Raw genomic sequence first — 25,689 nt, forward strand, 5'->3', positions numbered from 1 at the left:
CTCATCAGACCACATGACCTTCTTCCATTGCTCCAGAGTTCAGAGAGAATCTTCATGCTCCACAGCAAATTGAAACCTTGTTTTCCATTTAGCCTCATTGATCAGTGGTTTTCTTAGAGCTACACAGCTGTTTAGTCCCAATCCTTTGAGTTCTCTTTGCATTGTGCATGTGGAAATGCTCTTACTTTCACTATTAAACATAGCAGTGAGTTCTACTGTTTCTTACAATATGATTTCACCAAACGTTTAAGTGATCTCTAATCACGATCATCCAAGAGTTTGTTCTGACCACATTTCTTCCTGAAGATGATGGTTCTCCACTATCCTTCCAGGTTGTAATAATGTGTTGGATGGATCTTAACCTGATTTTAGTAGTTTCATCTCCTTAGTTGTTTTCTTTGCTTGATGCAGGCTAATAATTTGACCCTTCTGAGACAGATCAACATCCTTTCCATGACCACAGGATGTGTCTTCTGACATGGTTGTTTAAGAAATGAGAAGCTCCTCATTGCATCAGCTGGGGTTAAAGAAGTTGTTGCAGCTGAAACGTATTCATCACTGCAGTAATTATCCAATAGAAGGCTCTTGCCTATTTGCTTAGTTAAATCCAGGTGGTGACTTAATTTTGAACATACGGTTTATATTTGTAGATATATATAGGGTTAACCAGAGTAAGTTCTTCAAATGACCTTACTAATCTTAAAATGGCACTGAAATAATTTTACTGGTGGGAGGAAGTTAGAAAAAGTGTTTTTGTGGTATATTCTGACAACACAAATTGGACCTTTGTGGGTTTTTTAACAGAATATACATACTCAAACTTTTCTTTACTATTAATTTTAGATTCACGTGGAGGGTTATCAATTAGTCTGAACAAAAAACTAACAAACTTTTTCTGTAATATTTGAAAATGTCACAGTAGGCCCTTTGAGGGATAGTACTCCCCAATGGATATCAATATTTTTCTAGCTAATGGAAAATTTCTGATCATTTATGTCCATGACGTGTATGGTAGGGGCTGACCGATTATTAGCCAATTATCAGATCCAATATCCAGCATTTTTCTGATTATTGGAGGTGTTTTTTTCTTAACAGCTTCTGGTATAAGTAAAATGTTTTAGCCACTTATACTGTGATGATGTTTTCTTGTCCTTTGCTGACCTCTCATCCAAATTTAATTTACCTAATTCACATTTCTTCCATTATCTCCAGGTTAGAGACTTTGTAAAGAAGCAATTCCCCCATTTTCCCAATCGTCCTCCTGAAACACAATTAGACACCCTTCTGAAAACAGATCCTCAACAAAGAAGATGCGTTTCAGTCCTGTATAGTATACTTGATAGAGCAGTCTTGAAGTCTATTTCTTTAACTAAATCAAGATGGGAAGAAGAACTTCAGATGTGTTTGTCTGATCAACAGTGGAATTTAGCACTAAAGTTAATTAACTCATCCTCAATCCGTGCCCGCCATGCTTTGATTCAATGCAAAGTATTTTATAAAATACATTATACCAACACTAAGTTGTCTAGAATCTATCCAACCGTCAGTGATGCTTGCAGCAGATGTGGACAATCACCTGCCAACCATGCTCACATGTTTTGGGCTTGTCCTAAACTGAATGTATTTTGGAGCGATATCTTTGACACAGTCAGCCAAGCTTATGGCCAAACCATTGTTCCTAATCCCCTCTCAGCTATTTTTGGCATTCCTCCTGATGTTAACCTATCTGGCCCCCTTAGACAGGCATTGGCCTTTACTACCTTATTGGCTCGTAGGCTAATTTTACTGAAGTGGAAGCTTTCGCACCCCCCAACCCATGATCACTGGGTGAAGGAGGTACTATTTAATCTGAAACTGGAAAAACTTAGATTTTCACTAAAAGGTTCTGTTGACAAATTTAAGAAAACATGGAAATCATTTATTTTGTTGACGGATACAGTTATTTTGCTCCCTGAAATTGAGGCGAATTAGTTTTGTAAAAAGCTACTTATATCTGTCAATGTATTATTGTTATTGTCCCCCCCCCTTTTTATGTTATTGTATTTTATTTTACTCTATTTTTGTTTGATTTTATTTTGTACTTCTTTAGTATTTGTGTGTGTGTGCACGTGTCTGAGATTTTTTTTTTGTTGTTTTTTAATGTGAGAGTAGAACTAGATTCCTGCAGTGTTGTATCTGGTCTGGACCTGAACGTGGGTTAGTTCAGGGGTGGGAGGGTGGGGTTAAAACATACAATTCTCTCTGAACTGTTGCTGTCTTCCTGGTTTTGCAACTGTCAATATTGTATGTTATGTTGAAAATAATAAAGAAAGTTGGAATAAAAGGTTTTAGCCTATGGATGCTGAATAAAGCGTTGAAGAGCTCCCCTTAATTAAGGATATCTATCCATCCATCATCTATACACCGCTTAATCCTCTGTAGGGTCGCGGGTAATTAATGATATGTGAAACATACAGTAAATATTAAAACTAAGTTTTGTATGGGAGTTTGTGTTATTCTCCATTTTTATTCATTTTTACTGCAAATGTACTAGAATATTGATTCCAAAAATCTGCCATCTTGATTAATTGGCTTCAGTCAATCCCTATTGTATGAACATAAACCTAAATGGATAGAGTAGAGTATTTGGGAGATCAGCCACTCTTGAAAGTTGCAAATTTGCATACTGTAATGCAGCTGATCGTAACAGCACTGAGAACCAATGAGATTTACACTTAAAGGCTCCTATATATTTTTTTTTAATAATGTATTAGTATTATTGTCTTTTTCCTAGTCCAAAGCAGCAGCTTAGACAGCAGGTGAGGACAGGACTAAAGTTTAAAAACAGGAGCAGAGAATAGAAGAGAATGAAATGCTCCGCTATCTGGCTCCGGTGTTGCTCTGACGGCGTGATGGCTTTTGTCAGTTAACACTCACGCTGTAACGCTTCCCCCCTTCGGCTGTTGCAAAAATGGTGGACGAGGTGTCGGTGTGTGTGTAAGTGTATATGATCATCGCCGCTGTCAGTGTCTGTAAAAACACACACACTGTCTCACACTAACACACACACACACACACGCAGAAATAGAGCTGAGTCCTGGGATGGGTGACACAGACACATGTTTATCATTGAGGGGATTGGCTGGATTCCTTTCATCTGAAAATGGCTGACTGTTCCCTCGCTCTCGGCCTGACCCCTCAGCTGCCTTTATCTCTGCAACTCACTTTCTCCTCAGCTTCACTCTCTCCCTGCGTCTTTCAACCGCTTTTTCTGTCCGACTCTGACCCCTTCGTCTGACTTAACGCCCGTTTTATTCCCCTTCATGTCTCTCGTCGTGTCTCGCTACCATCTGATCCATCTGCTTTTCATCTGAGCCCACATAGACGAATGCAGAAAGAGAGAGGGGAGCCGGTGGTTAAGGCAATGATGCAGTTAAGTGGGGAGGAGGGAGGAAGGGAGGCGCGCTTATCCCTTACATTTCCAATCAAATTCCTAAATATTATTACTGCTGACTGACTGATGCATGCGGACTCTGCGCAATTTAACAGGCGCCTTTCTGCGTGTGTTTGTACGGGTGCATTCCTGCATGCATGCATATGAAAAAGTACGGAGCTCCGACATGGATGTTTGCGTTCTCATAATAAATGCGCACAGATATTTGGCACGGTCGCACACATATATGCACACAGCAGTGCGATGAGCTGTCAGTCCCTGTTAGGCTTGGCATTCTCATTAGCACGCGGTTTAGATCCCCTTTCAGAGGAGCTGAACTCGGGACCTTTTCCCCCCTCGGCACTTCCAGAGCGTCAGAAAGCCAACGCTGGCAGCAAAGCAGAAAACATGAAGGGAAGAGGACAGACAGGAAGAGGGGAGCCGAGGACCTCTCGTGATATCCCAGAGTTTGTATTCGATCATTTGTTGAAATGTCATCCGTGCTGCGTGAGTTTTACAATTTCGCACGCCACTTTCCTAAACAGTTTCAAAGCCCACTTTGTCAATTTTCAAATAATTGAGTCTTCGTTTAAAACTGCCGTGAGGTTCGCCCCTCAAAGGCCCAGCTGTGGTGGGAGAGAAATCAAGCTTACCAAAGCACATTTACCTTATGAATAATGTTACCTTAAGTTTCAATTACATTCCTTCCAAATGAGCCCCCAAAGAGCACACTGCTGATTAAAAGGAATTTATTTGTGTTTCTCCGGGAGACAAAGTGGAATAGAGTTGCCTTTTTTTACAAGAGCCAGATCAGCAGGTCTGCCTGGGTGGGCAGAGGTACCCCGAGAAACGCTGAACCCAAACCAGACATCCTTCAGAATGATCCCCGGTGCACTGATGACTGCAGCCGATCCAAGATAAGCATTTGATTTGTGAGAAAATTGCTTTAGTGGAGGGTAACATCCACTCTCCCACAGACGTGCCCAAAAAATTTTCTTTTTTCCAAAACTTGGCGCTCTACCAGCCGAAAAACACTCGCACCGTCCCGGGTTACCCAGAGTGAAGATGGATGGGATTCCTGGAACAGACTTAAATCAGACCCCAGTTTCTGAAGCTCTCTGTGGTTAAGGGGGGATGTAGGTGAGGTGTGAAGAGGAGAAGCGAATAAGACACATTCAGTTCCAAATAAGAGGATTGTCTCCGCAAAAATTCCACAAACTGATGAATTCCCAGTTGCGGCGGCGTCTTACCAAGAATCCCATGATAAGTGATCGTTTTCTTGCCAAGCTTTGAGGATGATTCACATCAATACCCAGAATAAATGCCTCAGTAAATGCCAGATAGCACTCCCTAGCAATCATCAGTAACAGAGAACGTAAATATTACAGAAATGTTTGTGCAGAAGTCCTGGAAAAATTAATAGAAAAGTAACGAGACGAGTAGTCAAGAGTTACTTTGTGCGAGATCTGAATGAAGAAGAGCACTTTTTAATTTCTTGGTTTGTTTCTTTGACCATCTCGTCATTTTTTCTCCTTTTTTCCCTCCTCGTCATCTCCTCTTCCCATGGTTTCCATGGAGCCTTCCAGCTTTTGTTTGAATCTGGGGCTGTGTTGTGTAAACAGCAGCCGGGTTGAGGTAAGATAGCAAAGTTTATGTGGTTTATACGATCCAACGGGCTTTTTTACACCAGTATTCCTCCTCTGATAAACATGATAAAAATGGATTTTGGCTCTTTGATAGAATGCATTGCTATTAGTTACATATGCTGTTTTATGACACGGAGGCTCGTTAAAAGGTTCACAAAATCCTTTGTTGTTCAGGCAGAGTGAGCTTTCAGATCTTTTTGTCTCCAATAGCAGAAACGGACTCACGGGTAACAACGATGTAGCATGAAACTACCCCTTTACAAGCACAAATTTGTAGAGCCATTTTGTCAATATCAGGCCTTTTTATAAATACAATAAAAGTTTCTTACAGAGAAACACAACAATCACAGATGCATTTTTTTACTTTTGGTCTTTTGAATCACCGGTGTTCACAAAACATATGTAATAAGATCTCCAGAACCCAGTTAAAAAGAGAAAACATGACCATTTCTCTCCTGTTCCTTCCTTTAACATACATTTACAGCCTTATTAGGTTTCAGTCACAGTTTATGTGCAGGAGGATTTTTGTCTCGTTGTAGGAAAATCAGCGCTGGAGTCACAATCAAGGCCAAGACCAGAGTCAAGTCCAAGACGAGACAAGCCAATGCCTTCCTCCTGACCGCTGCCACAATATGGTGAAAATTTGTCACGACTGTTATTGATAGAATATCAGACTTTGTGTTATACTTGTATTGGACGGCATTTCTCAGCAGCATATAAATCCAATTTGAGAGACGTGCGGTCGGTAGCCAGCTGGACGGTCATCTATAGATAGTAGAGCAATGAGGGCAATTACCCCTGTGATTTCCACATAATTGAGACTTCATCTGTGTCAGTCTCAGGCAAAACAACAAGACCTCAAGAAAAATACAGAGAGGATAAATGAGGTAGGAGTCGGAGATGAGACCGCAACATTAAAAATTGTAATAGCATGAAACCCAGATTTCACTTGAGCCCTGCAGCCTGAATGGAGGGCAGCAGTGCAGCGGTGGAGGTCAGCAGGGACCTTCTTGTCTCTCATCCTTTCTCCTCCCCGCCCATCCTTCACCATATCCCTTCATCCACCCCCCCATCCCACTAAATACCCCGGCTGTTAGCAGGCATTAAAAAGCCATTCACACTGCTGTCGAGTGCTTGGGTTGGCCGTCACCATGCAGGCTCTGAGGGGCTCCTGGCCTCTCGCTCTGACTCTCTTTCTCCACGTCTCTCATGCACTCTCCCCCTCTTGCATTTTGGCAAGATGATAGAATAGACTCCCATTCCAATACTCACTCGCCCTTCTGTGAGCTTTTTCACAAAGATCTAGGTTTTTTGGCTGTCAACAACGGCACGCATGCCTGCACCGTCCGTCTGTCAGGCTGCTGTCGCCCGTCAACACTACTACCTGTGAGAATCAACAGCAGAGAAATCTATCAAAAACACTGGATTAGTTCATTTCGATCCAGAGCTCACGCCGAGATCGGTCCATATTTTTCACATTATCAGATTCTGTGAAGTTGCAGAGTGACATGATGCTGAGGAAACACCTCTGTGAAACGTTTCACAACTGACAGACACTAAAACCTGCAGGAATAGATGCCAGTGAAATTCAACTTTAAGGATACAGCCAGACAAAACCACAGGAACAGTGCCTTTATTTGAAAACTATATCCATATTTGCGAGCACGAATATTTGATTTAAAAAACTTGAAAACATCTGTTCCAGTTTATCATTCGATATCTTTGTAGTCGAGATGCTGTAGATCAAAATCTTCAGAGAAAACTGAGACAACTGCTCCCTGTAAATGTAATTTATAATTCTGACTCTCATCCTATTTGAACTCTCTCAGGCCCCGACACCTCACAGCTCTGCCAACCAGCAAACATCCGTCAACATTTATCTTCTTCTCTTCATCGCTCGTCTCTGTCCGATGATTTATTCTGTAAGCGTTCTGGAATTAAGCTGTAGTCGAAGTAAAGTGCTGTTTTTGGTGAAGGCAGTTCACTTTTGTGGATTCTATCAACTTGAAATAACGTTTTATCCCTTTAAAATAGTATTCAGATTCCACAGAAGTGGGAAAATTCGGTTTACTGCTTCTTTAGTGTTGTGGGTGTCACATCCCTATTACTGTTTTCTTCTAGTGTGATTACAGTAGGTCCTCAATTTACGACGTTCCCGACCTACACCATTTCATGGCTACGTCGCCATCTCCCATAAATTTATTCAGAAAGTCTTGTTCCATCATTCCAACGTACGGCATTTGCGACATTAAAACAAATTTCGAGTGGGAACTAGTTGGCGAGTGGTGCAGACAAATACACTGTCACACGGCAATGTACGAAGATGATGGGTTTGTTTACATTTGCCGGTTGTGAGATATGTGAGTTCCTACTTATAGTGAAAATTGTGTTACATCACGCTGTAGAAACAGAATTCCAACATATGTCAAAACCCCCCCAGCCCCCTATACAAAGAAAATCATCATTTAAATGACAAAATCATCATTTAAATCTTACCTTTCAGTAAATTCCAATGTTTGGAAAAAATGGAAACTTCAGGTAAACTTTACTTAAAATAAAGTTGCACCAATGTTTATTTGAGAGTAATCTATTGTTTTAAGTAGATCTGACTTCAACCAATAGCATTTACAATCACTTATTAAATTAGTTTGGATAAATTTCATTCAAGTGCATGCAACGTATTTAAGGTGGTCCAACCATTTTTCTTTTTCAGTGTACAAATAATTGTGGCACTCATCCAAAAACATCATGTGGTGTGACATGTATATATTTATAATAAAGTTGCAGCAAAAGACATAGTTTGTAGTAAATTAGTCAAGAAACCAGAAACTCAACTTTGGGTAGCAACAAACAAGTTATTAAAAGTCCTCAAATTCCTTTTTTAAAAAAATAAAACATTAAAATATAAACCTTTTTGCAAGTTTATATCTTAATCGGTCATTGGGTTAGGGTTAGTTTATCACTTTTTTTTTATATATATATATATATATATATATTAAAAAAAAAGTTTTCAAAAGAGCTTGACTGGAAACTTCCTGAATAATTAAAAACAAAGTATGGATAAACACCTTCCAAAATCAATTTTTCATAAACTGACAGCTCATGTTGAATTGTTGTTGTTAAATTATATAAAGGACTTGCAAATCTGTAAATAATTCATCAATAACTAGCTTCATCCTATAAACTCTTTATGATAGTTGCCTTATTAGCAAGTGGTATCAGAAAAACAACAAAGTTATTTAAAAAATGTGATTCAGATGTTTACGTCTTTGCTAGAAAGTAACATAAATGTGCTTTTGCCTGAACTAGACACCTGCTGGAAATGAAAGGCCCCTTTTTTAGCCATGAAAGGGAACATAGACATAAAGCGGTTTTTCAAGGCAAAACGCGATTGCCACCCACATTGGGCGGTATATTATGGGATGTTGTTACTACCCGAAGGCAGGTGGTTTGGCACAGAGCTGACAGGGGCATCAGAAACCAATAACTGCATGTGCTTACACACCGACTTTCCTCAGCCAAGTTAAACTCACATATCTGAATGGGCTCGTACAGTACGTCCACCAGGTTCTTTATGGCTCTTATTCTTTCCGACGCTCTCTGATTGTTCGTCTCCTCAGCTCAGCTTCAGGAATGTTCACTTCTGCAGCACCTGTTTGTTCCCAGAGTCGACTTCAGCTGAGAAAACTACTGGATAGTAGCTCAATGAGACAGTTTCCTTTGTTTCTGTGAGTTACACTTTTACAATGAGGCCATTTCCATGACAAAATTCAATACAACATTTGAGTATTCTTGACTCTTAAAGGAATAGTTGGACGTTCTGGAAAATACACATATTTATTTAGAGTTAAATTAGAAGTGTGATAAAGCTCTTATGTTTACCTATTAAATATTAAACTAGATGCAGAGTTAAAACTGCCTTTTGGCTTAGCTTAGCTCAGCATAGCATAAAAAAACTGGAATCAAAATGTTTTCTAAATTTTTTCCAGTGTCCCCAGATGTTACCAGTGCTGTAAAAACACATGCTGGCTGCATATAGCATAAATATTTTTCTATTTACATTTTAAATTAGTTTCTGTGCTTGTCTCCTCTCTGACACAGCCTGCAGTTCAACCGAAAAGATGTTTTGTCATGTGACTGTTCTTCTCGGTTGCACCACGGAGCACAGAATATATAGTTGTTTTTTTATTGAATCTGGTGCAAAAGCTTTAATTTTGATTATTTGGAAACAGGGGATTCAAATCTGTCAACCTGCATCTCTGAGACTAAATGATTGAAACTTATTTTTTTCTCAGCTGGTTACTTCACAGTGGCAGCAAGCCCCCTGGAAGTCACTTCTTCCAGTCAGGAAGTAGTGTGGCAAACCACAAGTTATGTGTTACACTCTGTTCTTGATGAATGAATGAGATTTAATTTATTGAGAGAATGACTTTTTAACATTTGGACAGAGCCAGGTGACAAGATCCTCCACTTTACACTCTTTTAGCTTCCCAAAGTACCAAACTTTTGATTTAGAACTAATTTACATGCTGTATGACATTAAAATATAAGCTGGTGTCTATGGTGCATGAAATACAAAGTTGCTGTGAGAGGTTTCAGAGATGCCAGCCCGATCACACAGTGAACTTCTGTTCAGTGTGCGCTGTGGTAAAGTCGAGTCAGGCTTTATGGCGGAGAGCAAAATTTGTATCCTCAAACGTCCTTAAACCACACTGAGCCTCTGGAATATATGAGCGGAGCGCTGACATAATTTAATTTACTGAATGCAAATGAGGCATTGCAAGGCTGTGTACGGGCGAATGTGTCTGTACTGAATAAACTTGTGCAGCTCAAGAGCTCTAGACGTTCGCCCGAGTGCCCACGACAACAAATTTGTCTGCGACAGTCAGCTGGCCCACCTGCTCACCATTAATATAGGCTTCACCCCGTCTAACCATTTCCTACACAATCCCACATCTGTGATTCGCACAGCGCATACATTCACCTCGGCAGCCCCTCAGGCTGACATGTTTCCCTGCTAATCTGTTTGCACAACTCTGGTGTGACCACAGGCCAATTACACATCGTCACATGATGCACACCCACAGGACAGAACGAGGAAGAAAAATGAGAGAACAGCCACCCACCGAGAGACCCTCCCTCTCCACTTCTTCACCCTTGTTTTCTTCCCCCGCTGGACCTCCTTCCTCCATGCTCCCCTCTCCTCCTGGAGCTCTCATTCATCCCGTCCCTTCCATCTTCAGCTCTCCCACTCAGTTTTGTGGCTGTAATTACAGCTGCCCGTCATCCAGGCCCTCCCTAAACAACGACACCCCTCAGAGACCACAGTCCTGCTGCGACTCTCAAAGCAAATTTGATTTCTCATCTCATTTACGTTTGGTAAACTCAGCCATATGTTTGATATTATATTTAAACTGTTCCAGTGGATGCCAAGAGAGTGTATGCTTTGGGAAAAGGTAGGAGAACTGTGTTGGGGGAAAAAACTGCGCTGCTGAATGACAGGTGAAATTGACCGTGATGTGAACGAACACTGGGGGGAAAAACTCCAAACTGAATGTCAAGAAAAGAGAGAAACTTCATGGCCGCATCCTATTTTATTGTTGTCTTTTATATTGGCACAGAGGAAGCTGTTGAGCTGTTGCTTTTTCGCTCTGCAGCACCATCAAACCGAGCGGTTTTATTTTCCAGTTTTGCCTGAGTGGCACTGAGGCTGTTCTGCTTCTTCTTCTCTCTCAGCTCTCTGAATGTCCCTCCACTTTTCTTTTTGATAATCCCCCCCTTTTTTCTTTTCTTTTGGTTCTTTCTCTTGTGGTAGGGATTGACCAGGTCACACGTCAACAGCAGGGCAGCCAACTTTATCATTTTTTTTCCCCTTTTACGCACCAGATGGATGGGAATTTTCACTTAAGTTCGTAGGAAGAATGCCAAACAAGTTCAGTGAAGTATCTGGATAAAATGTTAGTTCACCCTTCATCAGTGTCCCTGCTGTTGCATACTTTCGTTTTGGTGCAAAAAAAAAAAAACAAAAACAGAAATAATCCTCACCCATGCATGTATTCGCTAAACCGCTTATCTTGTTAAAAGCAAATTTGCAAAGACTAATTGACTCGGGCCTGTGTCACTTTGAGGAACTGAAAATGTCATGCTCAGCTGAAGTACAAGGGGGGTAGAGACGGGGCTACTGGGCCTTAGCCAGAGAAATAGGGTCATCCAGGGGGCAAGTGCAAGGGCAACCGAGTCCCAGTCAGTGCGAAAAACTTCTGGGAACTCTAATTTGAATGGTGAAACAGAGGCCTAAATGCACAAATGCCTTAAATCCCCTGAGCTACCAGAGTGCACTGAGGTAAAATAAATTTATTGATTGGGGGCTGACGGATTTCTCTCCAGGAACACAAGGCCTATTGTGAATGCAGGTGGACAGGTGCCGGTTTGGGAGCCATTTATAAAATTCTATGCGTTATAATCCATCGTCACGTGGCGCAGCATTTGGGAAAACACAAGTAGAAGTCAATGCATGATGACGAGAAGAGTTTTTTGAGGACATAGACTCAGACTAGATCAGTTCAGGAAGGAATTTGGTGGTGGGAGGATAAAAGTTTGGACAGAGGGAAACATTTTTCAAATTAGTGACTAAGCTCAGTTTGACCTGCAAAGTTCTGTGTTTGTGCTTTCACTAATCTTTGAAGTAATCTATTCCTGCAGAGCTGTTTGTTCTGGTACCAGAGCATCTGGGGCTCAAGTCTACTTAATAGCACCACTTCCCCTCTGATTCCTACCTGCTGTCTTGTCTTGCTCATCTATTTACTCACTCAGCCTTAGCTCTACTTCTGCCTCTGCTTTCGTCTTTGCCAGTTTGTCCGTCTGCCTCCATTTCCTGCTTCAGCTCAGAGTTATTCTTTTAATAGAGAGGTGTGCAAAGGGAGTTGCTGTACCCAAATTGTTCAGGGGGGGAGATAGGAGGACAGGATTTATGTGCTCCCTAATAAAGTTTACGAGTGGAGCCCTGTTTCAAGAGTTTCAACTGGCAGTTTTCACTAAGAGACACACTCAGTCTGAGGCAGAAAAAGAGGAGTTTTTAACTTCTTCCATATATTTCTAAAGAGGAATTAAATCATGTAAAAATATCACAGACTTCCTGATGGAAAGAAGGTGCATGTAGCTCAGTTGAACTGAAATTATGACCAGGGGAGTTGCTCGGCATTGTTTTTGAGAACCTCTGAGTCCTCCCAACTGGCAATTACACACTTAAATGGAAGCGATTTTTAAACTCTCAATTTGAAGCAGAGGAAATGTTGTCTTTACTCAACACAAATAACAGCTTTCTATATGGTAGTAGAATGAAAGTGTTTTTATCCTGCACAGGTCCAAGTGTGAATATGCATCGTGTTTTACTGCCTGACTGGACAAATACAGGTTAAAACTGGAACTAAAATAATATTATTTGACTTGCTGGTAAATGGTGTGAGAGTGAAAATGAGCTTGAACATGTGTTTTTTTTTTCTTCTTGGAAGGGAGGGGGGGAGTATCGAAAGGTGAGAGGTGCAGGAGGAGGGTGTAAGCAGAGCTGAAGTGCTCCACTGGGTTGTGTATAATGGGGACAGGGCAGAGGGGGCACAAAGAAGCATGGGTCACATTAAAACTGGGTTCAGAGAGAGGACTCTGCTAATGCTACCTAATCCCCAACAAGCCCACATCACACAACACACATACATACGTGCAGTCGCTCTCCACTCGCACCTATTTATGAGTGCTGGCCGGAGGTGTTAGAGGTATGTGTGGCTGATGTCACCGGCGGAGCGGGAAGCTGAGTTCACTTCGGACCACCAAGCATCCGACATGGAAAGTTGCATGCCACAGTGGCACGCTGGCAATCTTTTTTCCATGTTCACCCACCCTGGATGATATCGATACGCCGCGCTGTCTGGTTAGTTAGTTGCTGTGTGCTGCTGTTTGACTCTACATGTTTATTCTGGGTATTTCCATGGCTACTGTGATGTGATTTCAAAGATAGATGGCAGAATTAAGTATGTTCTATTAGACTGTCCAGTTTAGCCAAATCTGTGTCTGTTTATAGCTAGAATTTTAAGAGACACGCTTGTAAACCAAACTTCACATGTTTGGGAGGAGAGTAATAAAGTGACATAAAAATAGAACATAAAGGATAAAAATAGTCCCTTAGCTGTCATATTATGACACTTCTCCACTGCGAGTGAAAGAAGCGTGACAGTGTTTTTGACCCACAAAGTTTGCAGAGGCAGGAGATTGGGGTGACTGAATGGGTCTATCAAATGCTGGACTGTAATTTTAGAAACTTGCTTTCACTTCTCAATTTCTACCAATTTCTACTAATTTTCAAAGTTTTTTTAACTATTCACTAACCTTAAACAACAAAATAAAGATTGTTATTGTTCTTTCAGTGCCACCAAATGTTTGTGTAACCAAACAAAACTGATGTATAGACAATAAACCAAGGATATCCTGAGCCAAAAATTGAGTCTGGGGAAAATTATGATCACTTTTAAGTGACTAGTATTGGCACAAAGCTATCCAAGTTTACATCTGTCACAACGCAGAAACGTGAATAAAGCCACAAACCTCAGCCATCAAATGTTCCACTAGAGTCTAGCATCACTGCCCTACCTTATCCTAGCCTAAGTTTGCACTTGTTTGCTAGCCTGAGGTAAGTAAGCCTCATAGAAGTCTTTATCACGGTGCACCTTTACTAGCTAAGCTCCCACAACGCTCTCTGCTTGCCATCACGAAAGTGCCCGGTATTAAACAGTAAAAGGCTTCACCTGGTGGCACAACCAGGTACTACAGCTAATCTACAACAATATGCCTACAAGAAACATGATCGAAACTTGCTTTTATTTTGCAGTGGTGATTTGTAATGCTAGTTTTACAGTGCATGGACTTCGGATAAGCACATTCTGGAGGGCAATTATTTACATATGATGTATTTTTTCACTTAAAAATGGACTCTGGAGAAAGATTTTTTTAACTAATTGGCATATAAAAATAGTATTTATACAATGTACTAAATTTATTGTCCTCTAACTCTGCCCTCACTCTCTTTCCCCTTGTCCAACCCATGATTATGAACGTGCATGAGCACAAATGTGCACAGAACATACTGAGCCACTTTGTGTCCAGTTTGCAGAGACAGAACTGTGTACAATACTGCACATCCAGCGAACAGAGAAGAATATTTGCAGATTTTGACATAAAGTGTATTGTATTTGATTTGCCTACTTTAACTTTAGTTTGAAGGACTAATTGAAATGATTTTATGCCATTTCCAACTGCAGAAAATACTGCCTGAACACATACTTTTCATGCATTTACAATCTACTAACTGTTGTGTTGCATTTAAGCCACATCTCAAAGCAAAAATTGGATAAAATACACTCCAGAGCCCCCAAAACAAGGGCACGAACTTAAGCTACGCACACACATCCTGATCCTGGGTTCTAGTGGGGCTAACCTGGTTAAACAAAGGTTATAAAACAACGACGTCCCAAAAGACAACAACATTCCAGAGGGGCCAAGTGGGTCTCTGAGGAAATCAGTTAGTCACATTCCTGTCTGTGATCAATCAGCCTCTGGCCCAGACAACCTGGGATTAACCTCAGCCATCATGGAAACTACCTGCCCTTCACACAGAAAACAACCTACAGCTTTGTACAATTTACTGCAGTTTCCCTTGTTGTGATGAGCAAATATGTAACACAGAAATATAATGTGTGTGTCTCTGAGGTTACCTGCCTTTAGGAGTCAAGCGCCGTTTGATTTACGGCAATTTCCACTGTAAGGATGACAAAATAATTATACAGAAACTGAATACAGTTCGGTGTTTGTGTGTGTGTGTGTGTGTGTTTGTGTGTGTGTGTGTGTGTGTGTGTGTGTGTGTGTGTGTGTGTGTGTGTGTGTGTGTGTGTGTGTGTGTGTGTGTGTGTGTGTGCTTAGCAGTTTTGTTCTCATTTCAAGAGAAAAAGAGTGAAGATGGATCCACAGAGTGACGTGAGGTTGCTACAATTTAGGCAGAACTCATTTTCTCCACCAAAAGGCGGAAACGTGGGCGAAGGAAAAGGAGGAGAGGGAAGGATTTTGGCACATTGAATGTGAAAGCATGGAAGAGCACTCTGACCTGCCATGCTTAACTCACTGCCTCAATGTGGTGGAGTCATTTCCTCAGGTCTCTCAGGTACACTCAGAGCGACACTCTTAGATCTGCTGGACGGAGGCGCTGGTTAAGGTTGCACAGGGTTTGCAGGTTTCTTGGTTAGATTGAAATTTGGTTAATAAAGTTTAAGGTGCTAGTTTTGCAGAATTTCAGAAGCAGTTTTATTGCCAAGTAGGTTTTCAAATACAAGGCATTTAACTTAGTGATTTAGTGCATTACGGTAAACTGTAGCACATAGATTTTAAAAAGTGTTGCAAGTCAGTGGACAAAAAGTCTTAAAAGATGAATATGAAGCAGCGTTTGAAGTCAAATTAGCAGCAAATGTAATCAAGGGACTACAGGTCATAAAATAGTCATAGAAATACTTCCAGTGTGCATGAATGTGCAAATTAATTGTCTGAGAATGTGCAAGAATATAGGTAATGTAAACATCTTGTTGTGCAAAAGGATAACAATAGTCCTATTTAAAAGCCGAGCTAGACTCGGTGCAGCTAGGGAATACTACATAGTGAATGTAGGGAGCTCGTCGGACAAAATAACACTTTTGGACATTTCTCAAGTCTCTGCTGTTGCTTAATTAAAACATATTTGATTGATGGCAGCTATGGCAGTGAAACAAGCAACATTTTTGTAATTAATTTATACTGAGAGTGTTTTCCAAAATTAATATAGAAAATCCATGAAATATATTAATATGAATTATTATTTTTAATTTTAATACTTTCGTGCCATAACTCACAGATTTGTCTCATGTCTGTTGTCATTTCGACAACTACACATATAGAAAACATACATTCTGTAGAAAATGTCTTCCCACTATAGGATAGCATCAAAAATCTATGGAAATCCTCACTAGGTTCTCTCTGTCTGCCATTTTAATTCTGTGCAATGCATGATGGGACATAGTGCTGGTTAGTGACCATCAGCTGTACACTACTTTTCACAGTGCACTCTGGGATTCTCTAAGTGCACTATATAGGGTGTAGGAATTGTAATTTAACATTTGGGCAGAACTAGAAACAGAAAAAAGACTATATAGTGTGAAGTGACAGTGCCGGTGTCTATGGGGAAGGGCTGGGGGAAGAGAGAGCCAGGGTCACCTGGGGTCTCTGGTCCACTGCTGTTGGAAAAAAATGTTTTTCTTTTGTAGTGAGGTTCTGGTCTGCAACCACAATTAAGAGGAAAATCAACTCTGGGATGCGCAAGTACTTTTTGGTGCTAGTTCTGGTCGGTTGGTCAAGTTATTCCACTTAAGAAAACGCTAAAATTAGCACCCCGGTAACTCAACTGGTTGAGCAGGCGACCCACGACCAGAGGCTATAGTCTCCGATGCAGCAGTCATGGGTTTGAATCTGACCCACTACCATTTGCTGCATGTCCTTCCCCCACTCTTCTTCCCATGTTTCCTGTCTCTCTCTCCACTGTCCTCTATAATAAAGGCTAAAAAGGCCCAAAAAATAACTTACAAAAAAAAGAAAATACTAAAATTGTTACATTTATTTTCACCTGACCATCTCCTGGAACTACATTCCTCTAGTTTCCTATTCATTCTTGCTGCCTGCTGTTGAACTCACTCATTTTTCTCCAACAAATTTCCTAACAAACCACAAATCAAGTACAAGAATCACGATCTATTCTGTTGTCAAGTGCCCCGTTTTCTCAACGTCCACGCAGAGCCGCTGCACCTCCCTCCGTCTCCGCCTGCAGAGTTCTGGCCAGCACATAATTGTCTAAGTGCTTCTGGATGGCAGTGGGCTATTTGGTCATTAAGGGGCCTATTAAGTCATTAGTGCAACAGTGGGACTGCCGTCTGCCTCCCGACAGGACCAGATGATCTGCCCGATATGTGTTGCCTCGCAGTTTTCCACATATTTGCGCAGGTAATTATAGCTTAGATGTGAAACACCCTCAGATGTCACGCTTAAAAGATGGAATACACGTCGCCAGCACACTTTAAAGGTAATCTCCTCCACCTCCTTGTCCTCCAACTCTTTTTCCACTCGGGTGTGGATGTGTTGATGTGTGCGGATGAGCAATGGGTTAGTAACGGTACAGCCGGGGCCTCAGGACATGTCAGGGAGAAAGATAGGGAGCGAGAAGATGGGAGCAGGGATCCAAAAGAACAAGGAGGTCAGAGGAAACTAGAGCAGAGTGTCGACACAGAATCGCTTTTTCCATCAGTCAGTCTCTGCGGCCAACACATCCCTTCAAACCCAAACCTACACACCCGTCACCTAAAGTAAATATTTGGGAAATGGGTAAGGTCGAATGTTACTTAATTCCTCCCCTTAAAGATGTCCTGTTTAGGTGAACGCCGTCCAAGGAACACAAAGCCCAGTCTCAGCATGATTTGATATGACGCATGAGAGTCTTATTTTGATTTCATTTCTGCTGTTACTCTTAGAAACTCTTGCCAGCCTTTTGCAGACTTTCATTACCCTGAGCGCTCAATATTATATTAACTGCTTACCATAAATGCTCATCAAGTAACTGCCATGCATCCCCAGAGACCCGTGGATCTGCACGGAGCTGGGTATGCCGCATTTTACTGTTTTCAAATCATTTTCAGATCACTGATTTGTATCTTATGGCCGTGTATTTTAGTGGGTTCAATCTGAATTGGAAAACCAAACATATATCAAATTGAATATCATATAAAGTAATAGTGACTTATGGAAAACAGAGACTGTGTGGGTCTAAACACAGTTAAAACAGAATGTCTCTGGCCCAGACAGACACAAGTTTCACTTTGCAACCACTGTGTAAACTCAGAATGGTTGCTATCCTCGCACCATGTTTTTTTTTCATTACATGTTTTCTTGCATAAATTGGATAATGCCTACCATGAAGAAATGCATTGTTGTTGTTATATTTTGGTCACATCTCCGGTGTGCTCCACTGTGACCGCAGCATGTGTGAGTTGAGGCTGCAGCGTCAGCACAGCAGAGAGCCTCAGGCGGAGGGATGGCTGATGGAAGGAGCTGCTCTGATTGCAATAGACACATCAGACTGTCACTGAAGCCGTAAACAGGGTCTGACTGGGAGGAGGACGCCCTCTTGCTGAGAGGAAACCGGATTCTGTCGCCCGCCATCCTCACATCTTTTAACCCCTCTCCAGCCCAAAGGTGGCAACTCTGGGGTCCACCGACGTGTACAGCCACTCTGCTGCACAAGTCACTGCACAAAGCAGCTCGAGCTCCATGGAAACAACCTGGTCAGAGGTTGAGCCAGGAGTTCTATCAGATTGGGAGCTGGCTGCCTGCTCAGCGGTGCCCAGACTGACCCCAGCAGACTGCCAGTCTCCTTAGCGCTCTGCTGCTCGTGGCTCCGCTACCACCTCCCACCGTGACCCATGACCTCTGCCCGGGAGAAAGGCGCCACCGTTATGATGTAATTTCGCTTCGACATGGACCAGTGGCCTCGGCTGCAATGCGACCCAGGGAAAATAAATACGGGTGTTTATTTGCTGGGAACGAGAGAGACTCGCAAGCTGGAGCCGCCCTTGAGTTTCCCAAAAGCAACTTTTGCACAGGAGTCATTTTCTGTTCCACATCTTAACTCTAAAACCTACCAGTGTGTATGTGGAGATAAGCAGCTAGTGTGCACTACCACTCTATCATTGTGATGCTGAGACTGATGACATTGTTACACAGGAGTTTTTCTGTTTCCCCTTGCAGCAGATTTCATCAAAAGCACATTGCATCTTCTGAGCCATTATTATATAGATCGTAGATGCATTTACTTGAGGGAAAGCAAAGTTTACACCATGATACTGACTCCTGGTTGTGCAGCTTCCACCCTCTGAGCAGATGAGGCTTTCTGCAGCCTTTTCCAATCTGCACTCAGGGCAGTTGTAACTAGATGGCCCGCCCAGCTGTCAGCCCACATTGGCCTTCAAAAAACTGGAGAAGAACCATGCACCATGACCTGCCTTTGTTTCAGGCAGCCTCTGAGCTGCCTCTCCCTGAGATATCCACACCTCTCTGTGATCTAAAGAGACCATGGAGAGGTTTCAGACAGACGGCGCTCTTGTTAGACCACAATGGTCGAAAGAGGGCTCTGGCACACTTAATATCACTTCATCCCTCCTACACTTGCCACCAGCTCCACCACTACAAACTGAAGATTTCTGCTTTAAAACACCCGCCTCACCTCCTCCTCCTTTTCCACAGAGGATGATATATTTGCTGTACCTCTATTCGTCCAAAAACTGCTTCCTCTGAGGTCATGAGTCATACAGCAACAAGGAAACTGTGGAGCTGGACAGACCGGTGCTTTCATGACCTCCCAGTGGTCCCAGCTCCATGGCCCTGGAACCACTGGGACCAGGTGCCTTTGAGGAACAGCGTGACAGGTGATAAATCACCAGTTTCTAAGTGCCTGTCTATGACATCACAGGTACAGGATATTGTAAGCAGCTAGTTTTTATTGGGAACAAATAATACGTGGAAAGGTTTGGAAGAGTTCCCAATTCAGATTTCCCTTTGCTCTTGTTTCAGATTAGCATTTGCCTCCCTGCTTTTTCAGCTTAACCACTACTTTTAACCTTTTTCTTCTCTGGTGTTTCGCTTCTCTTTCTTCTGATTCCCACCCACGTGTGTTCCTCCTCGGCTCTCGGTACATCCATCCCTCTGACCTCATCGCTGTTACAGTCAAGCGTAGAGGGATCCAATCAGCCATAGTGTTCAGATTAAATCGCAAATTATTATAATTGAGAATAATGGTTTCCATGTCAGTTTCAGTTCAGCTCTGAATTGTTCTCATACATATCTGGAAACAAGGAGGTTGGAAGCAGACAACTCCAACCCCCTTGTGCTCACGTTGGGGTGAAATTCATGCTATTCCCGATCTAAAATTTGACAGAATTTTCATAGAAGTGAAACTCTTATCTGAATTCGAACACTTGTCTTGTAAAATTTTTATTGCCTGTTGTAAATTTAGTGCATTCTGCCTTTCACGGAAGAATAGATTCCAAAGACTGAAGTCAAATTGAAGTTATCCAGAATTATAAACACCGTTTTCAAAAGTTGGACCTGCACACGTTCGGATGTGATGTAAAACAGTGTTGTTTTTAGAGGTCGCACTAAACATTAAAAGCAGTCTGACTGCACACAGGATACGTGAATCCCTTATGATAATGAGAAAAAGCCATGTCTACATTGCAAAGCCCTTCCAGACATTAGCACTTGTCCTCTTCATTACTGAGATACACAGTGTGCCTCGCCAAGCTTATTTCTAGGGGCAGTAAAGCTCTCAGGCATGTGCAGGGCATGCGGTGCGACTTTGACAGCGTAGTTAGGAGGTGCTGACGAAAGAGGAGAGGCTGGAAGCCCGTTGCCTCTCAAATTAGCTCCGTAGCCCTCCGTCCTGTCACATGGAAGTTCAGGCCCTCGCAGATTCTGTTGCACCACATCACGCCTGTATGGAGCTTTGCACGTCTGCAGAAGGGCCTTCGTGTGTGGCGTGACGTGCATCCGAAGCACATGTGTTGCGTTTGCGAGCGCTTCACGGATGCACATGCTGAGATATTTTACTTCTCAGCGTAGATCAAAGGTTGTATTAGGACATTAACTGGAACAGAGCATCTTCGTCTTACTGTCGAGGCTCATCAGTGATTTTCCCCCTGACCTCCCACAGCTTGAAAAATGGTCTACAGCCTTCATCGTACGTGACCTACAACAGGCTAAATCTTTAAATAGACCTATGTTTCCTTCGTTTCTTCATCACCGTACAAGAAATTAATGATGAACATACGCCCTGTGTTTTGCTCGTCAAGTAATTAGGCTGTTTTGCTCATCTTTCAGTCTCCAGTTACAGTATGAGTCGCACAATCCCGCTGAGAGCCAGACAGACAGTCTGCTTTAATGAAAGAGAAAACTCCATGCTCCTCTCACCTTCTTTAATCTGTTTTTCGTGTCCGTTGCACAGCCTGACACCCTTTCTGCAGATTCAGCTGTTGAGCGTGTTTGTTTAGTGAGCTGGAAGGACATCCATAACCCTAAAGCTGTCTCCAGCTGACAGGTTTTAATCACTTTTTTCTTCTTCTATTGTCTTCTCCCACGTTTCTTTCAAAGAAACACCCAAAATCTGTGCATACACTTAACTTTTAGTGTGGATTATAAAGCAAAGAGCAGAGCTTCTTAACTGCAGGTGGAGGGATGAAGGATACACAAATTTGTTTCCTCTCTAGGCCTGGCTTGTCCTTGCAGCTTCACCAGCTGTGTACACACACAGAGAATCAAAGGCAAACATGTTCATTCCAACTTCTTACCTGAGAGAAGTTGAGCCCGTTGAGGGGGTGGCACTGCTCCTCCACCCGCTCCACCGCCCCCGTCGTCTTTCCCATCCGCTCAGCCTCCTGAGCCAAGAACAGGTCCAGGACCGGAGTCCCTCTGGACCGGACGTCCCACTCGGTCAGGGAATTCACCATCAGCATCACCCACACAGGCCTCTTCCTCTCCCAGTTCCCTGCGATGGCGTTGAACAGGTAGTCGGCGTACAGACCACGGCCCCGCTGGTCGGCCGTCATCCAGTAAGGCATCATGTGCTTCACGTAGTCCAGGTGGCGTTTGAGGCGGCGGTACAAGTCTCGAGGTAGCAGCGTCTGCAGGTTCTCCCCGTGGGGAAGAAGCTGGCAGCTGGTCAGTTTGGAGATGGTCAGCGGGTCCGTCAGGTCAAGCTCAAAAAAGACATTATTGCTTTTGTGGAAAGCCTGCTTGGAGCTGTTGGGGATGAAGTCCCACACTCGGGTGTAGGGCACGTGGATGGTACCGAACAAGTAGGAAGGTGGGTGAGGAGGTGCTCGCTTTACCCTCCACAGGAAAGAGTTCATATCACTTTGCTGCAGAGGAAGAAAGAACAAAATCAGATGGAAGTAAAGATTTTGAGAGGAAAAGGAAACAAAAATACCAGAACCATCATATTAGCACAATTCAACTGGCCTCAAAAGTAAAGCTGACACATTTCCCCTCTATTGTGGTTTACTGGCTCATATAGGCTCAGGTCAACAAGTTAAGGATTGAAATACCATTTTGAGATGACGGCGGGGGGAAGCATGAAGTCTAGGCTGCTCGGGCTCACTGCTGTGGTTCAGGCAGGGAGTTTATAGAGGGGCCTTCTGGACTGTAAACAGACCCCCGTGTATTGTTGAGGTGCATACCTCGGTTGCCAAAAGCCTCTTTGGGCCTGGGAAGCATTTTCAAGGCTGCAGTGCAAATATACTACGCTGGAGCTCATAAAAGGCAAAAACCTGAAAGAAAACCTGCTCTCCAGTCTGACCTCACTGTGATACTTTTGTTTGTGAATTTTTTAACACCAGCCACACGGAGATGTGATGCTGACAGCCCTAAGTGCTGCGCTGTTTTTGTCTTCTATGGTTTATATTACAGGAAGCGTTTGTCTGTTGTGGTTATCTTTACAGAAAACAATGTCAGGATGGAAATGAAATAATCACAGCCATTCTAAATGAGCATAAGGCCTCTATTGCATTTAAAATATGGTTCTTGTTAAGCGCTCTGTGAAATGTGCTGTGCATGTGTTGCAACTTTGATGTTGGCATTATTCAAATATGAAAAAAGAATTAGCTTTTATAAACAATATCAAACTCCTGGCTTCTGAAACATACTGTAATCAGGCATTTGAGGGATGAAACCCATTACTGTAAAATAAAGTTATTCTTAGAAAATGTTTACTTCTTAAATTTAATCAAGATTCCCCTCAGCTGTGCTCCAGTTCTATAGCACACTGCCAACGCTGTCTTTGTCACTGAAACTTTCTTAAATAGCAGCCAAAAGTGAAGTAAAGTCGTTCTGTGGGATGTTCTCTTATCATAATTAATTGCAATGAACATATAATTTCTGGCACAATCCTTCCTCCCCTGCTAGACAAAATAAATCAAAAAATGCCACATTTGATTTCAGAGCAGCCTTTGCGTTCACACTGAAATGTTTAAACAGTTTCAAGGTTTTCTAACTCAATTTTCACATTGGCGGGGCCCACCAGATACTGCACACTAGCGGGAAAGCTTTGGATGCATCGGTGCACTCTTTATGATATTTCTGACGCACAGAAAAAGACGAGCAAATGTGCGCTTTGGCTTTTACCCATAAATTAAGATTTTTTTCGACAAAAAAGTGGAAAAGTGCGATGGTGCAAATCCTAAAGAGAGGCGAGATCCCCACTGCTCTGGCTGCGTGGACTTTTTCTGGAGAACCTTGACGCGCAGGACTTCTTTTTATGGGGGTAATTACTCCTAACAGAAAACAGAGACCACTGTACTGACGCATTACAAATCACATGGAGGAGAAGGAAGCACGAAGGCTTCACTGATCTCTGACAACAGATCCATTATCGGACACTAATCAACCCTCTTTCCTTAATGGGATCCTCAGTAACCTTCACACTCAGTGGCTCCAAACTGTCATATTTTTAAAATTCTGAGGTCATATATTTTTCCAGTGTTGTGATCTTTTATTTCCAGCAGCCGGAAAGCGTGTTGGATCTGATTCCTGCAGTCATGATCGTCATTAATTTTGTTTCTCCCACCCTCACACGTCGAAAATTACGCACGGAGGACGCACGGAGAGGCGCGCTAACGGATCTGGAATATGTCTGGTCTCTGCTGCTGAACTTCCTCGCAAGAGTTCAAGCCACATCCATAATTTTACCAATATGCCCGATAAGTGTTTAAATAAGGGCCGCGCGTTGTGCTGAAATGCGATCGCTTCTGAAAAGGTCAGTGAAACTGTATTTTTCCAAATGAAGTCAAGTCACCCGTGGGTGTTCCCCCATTTGCGTTTTGTCACATAAACAGCCATAAAGTTGGCGAGCAGAAACGATTTCTGTTGGCAGCATCCTTCATTGTTAAGGGCCTGGATCTATAGCTGCAGTGGAGCAGAGAGGAAACACTTGAACCTCCACAAGTCAGGCACTGAACTGTGCTAATGTTAAACTGTGTTTGCTATCTAATAAAAAATATTATTATTATTGATTTAGTTTGGCAATCAATTCATATTTCAATCATAATTTCTGCAGTCATATTTTCTTTTTCTTTTCTTTTTTGTTCTTTTTCTATATTATAATAAATGGAATTCACATTTTAAATTATAAAAATTGTCGTTAAATTAAGTAATAATTAAAAGTATTTTCTTCTAAAGCTATAAGGATTAGAGCTTTTAACATTATTATAGACAAACATATCCAATATGGCACAAATATAATGCATGATAGCCAACATTATATTAACTGTCACCCTCTAAAATTAACACAATTAAGTTTATTTTCACTATACTCTCCAATCAGAGTGAAAACATAACAGTCTGGGTTCATTAGGACAAGTGTCTCAGTTCTGCAGGCTGATAGTAAACTTGTCAGAGTCGAATCTCGCAGTATCCAATTCATGCGTAATCATAGTCCAATGTGCGTATTTCTCAGAAGAAATGAGAGGTCCCTAACTTGGAAGAAGTGCCCAAACACGACTCACCGACTTTGGTGCGTCGCACTGCCTCGGTCTGCCGGCTCGCTGTGCGCCCCAGGGTGCCACAGTTTGCAGGAGAGCGCTCAGGAAGACCCAGCTGATCCCCGGCACAAAAACCATGGTGTCGAGGTGACAGTCAGCTCTCAGGGGATCTTTATCTCTCTCTTTACCCTCTCTTCTCTTCTCTCAGCCTCCCCTTTCTACCGTCTCCTTTGAAGTCAAAACAAAAAACCGTTACCGGTGGCCTCTGGGCTCACATGTGCTGCTCGGCTGGAGGACCATTCCGCCTCTTCGTCATGTTCCGACGCACTCCAGCACTTCTCAACTTTGGCTCGTTTCTGTTTTGAAACTTTTCTCTCGCCTCCCTCCAACTCGGCGCAGTCCTGCAGCAGGAGCCGGGAACTCTTTGGAGAGTTTGCGCTCCTGCGAGTTTGGAGCGTCTTGACTGGGAGAGAAAGAGGGAGGTGGGACGATCCGAGTCCCCCACCCCACCCCGGTACTCACAAACACACATCCCAGCTCGGCTTTTAGGAGGAGGGAGCGCAGGTTCAGGGAGGGATGACAGGTTTGCGTGAGTAAAGCCTCTGTAGGCAGAAAGAGCGCAGAATGTTCTTACAATGTTCTGAAGATTGATCCAGCATGATAGTTTCTGTACCATATTTTGATCTCCAGATACCTTAAAGCAATTCTTCCTTTGCAGAGGGGAGTTTAGATCTTCAGTATCAATATGTACATTGCGTTTTCTTGTTTAAAACTCACCTCTATGTTTGACATTAATAGCACAAACCTACAAAATGACTGGAGCTTTTTATTACGAGCAAAGCCTCTGTTGACAAAAAGAGACCCAAATGTCCTTAAAATGTTCTTGTAATGTCTTATAGTTTGATGCAACATTATAGTTTCAGTATCACATTTTGATCTCCAGATATCTTAGTGTTCATGAAACTCATTAAGCAACCAATTTATACTGAAT

At 42.4% G+C, this 25,689-nt stretch overlaps 1 protein-coding gene across 1 annotated transcript in view; it reads right to left on the reverse strand.

Annotated features, from left to right (window-relative positions):
• The window catches only part of trabd2b (TraB domain containing 2B), an 88,081-nt gene extending 62,897 nt beyond the window's left edge, over positions 1-25,184 (reverse strand). The window contains exons 1-2 of the mRNA XM_023277805.3: positions 24,723-25,184; positions 21,513-22,082 (exon numbers count right to left, since the gene is read on the reverse strand). Coding sequence (XP_023133573.2) covers positions 21,513-22,082; positions 24,723-24,836 — 684 coding nt within the window. The 5' untranslated portion in view covers positions 24,837-25,184. The remainder of the gene's footprint in view (positions 1-21,512; positions 22,083-24,722) is intronic.
• Positions 25,185-25,689: the final 505 nt, after the last annotated feature.

This window comes from Amphiprion ocellaris, chromosome 2 (assembly GCF_022539595.1).
Source record: "Amphiprion ocellaris isolate individual 3 ecotype Okinawa chromosome 2, ASM2253959v1, whole genome shotgun sequence".
NCBI lineage: Eukaryota > Metazoa > Chordata > Actinopteri > Pomacentridae > Amphiprion > Amphiprion ocellaris.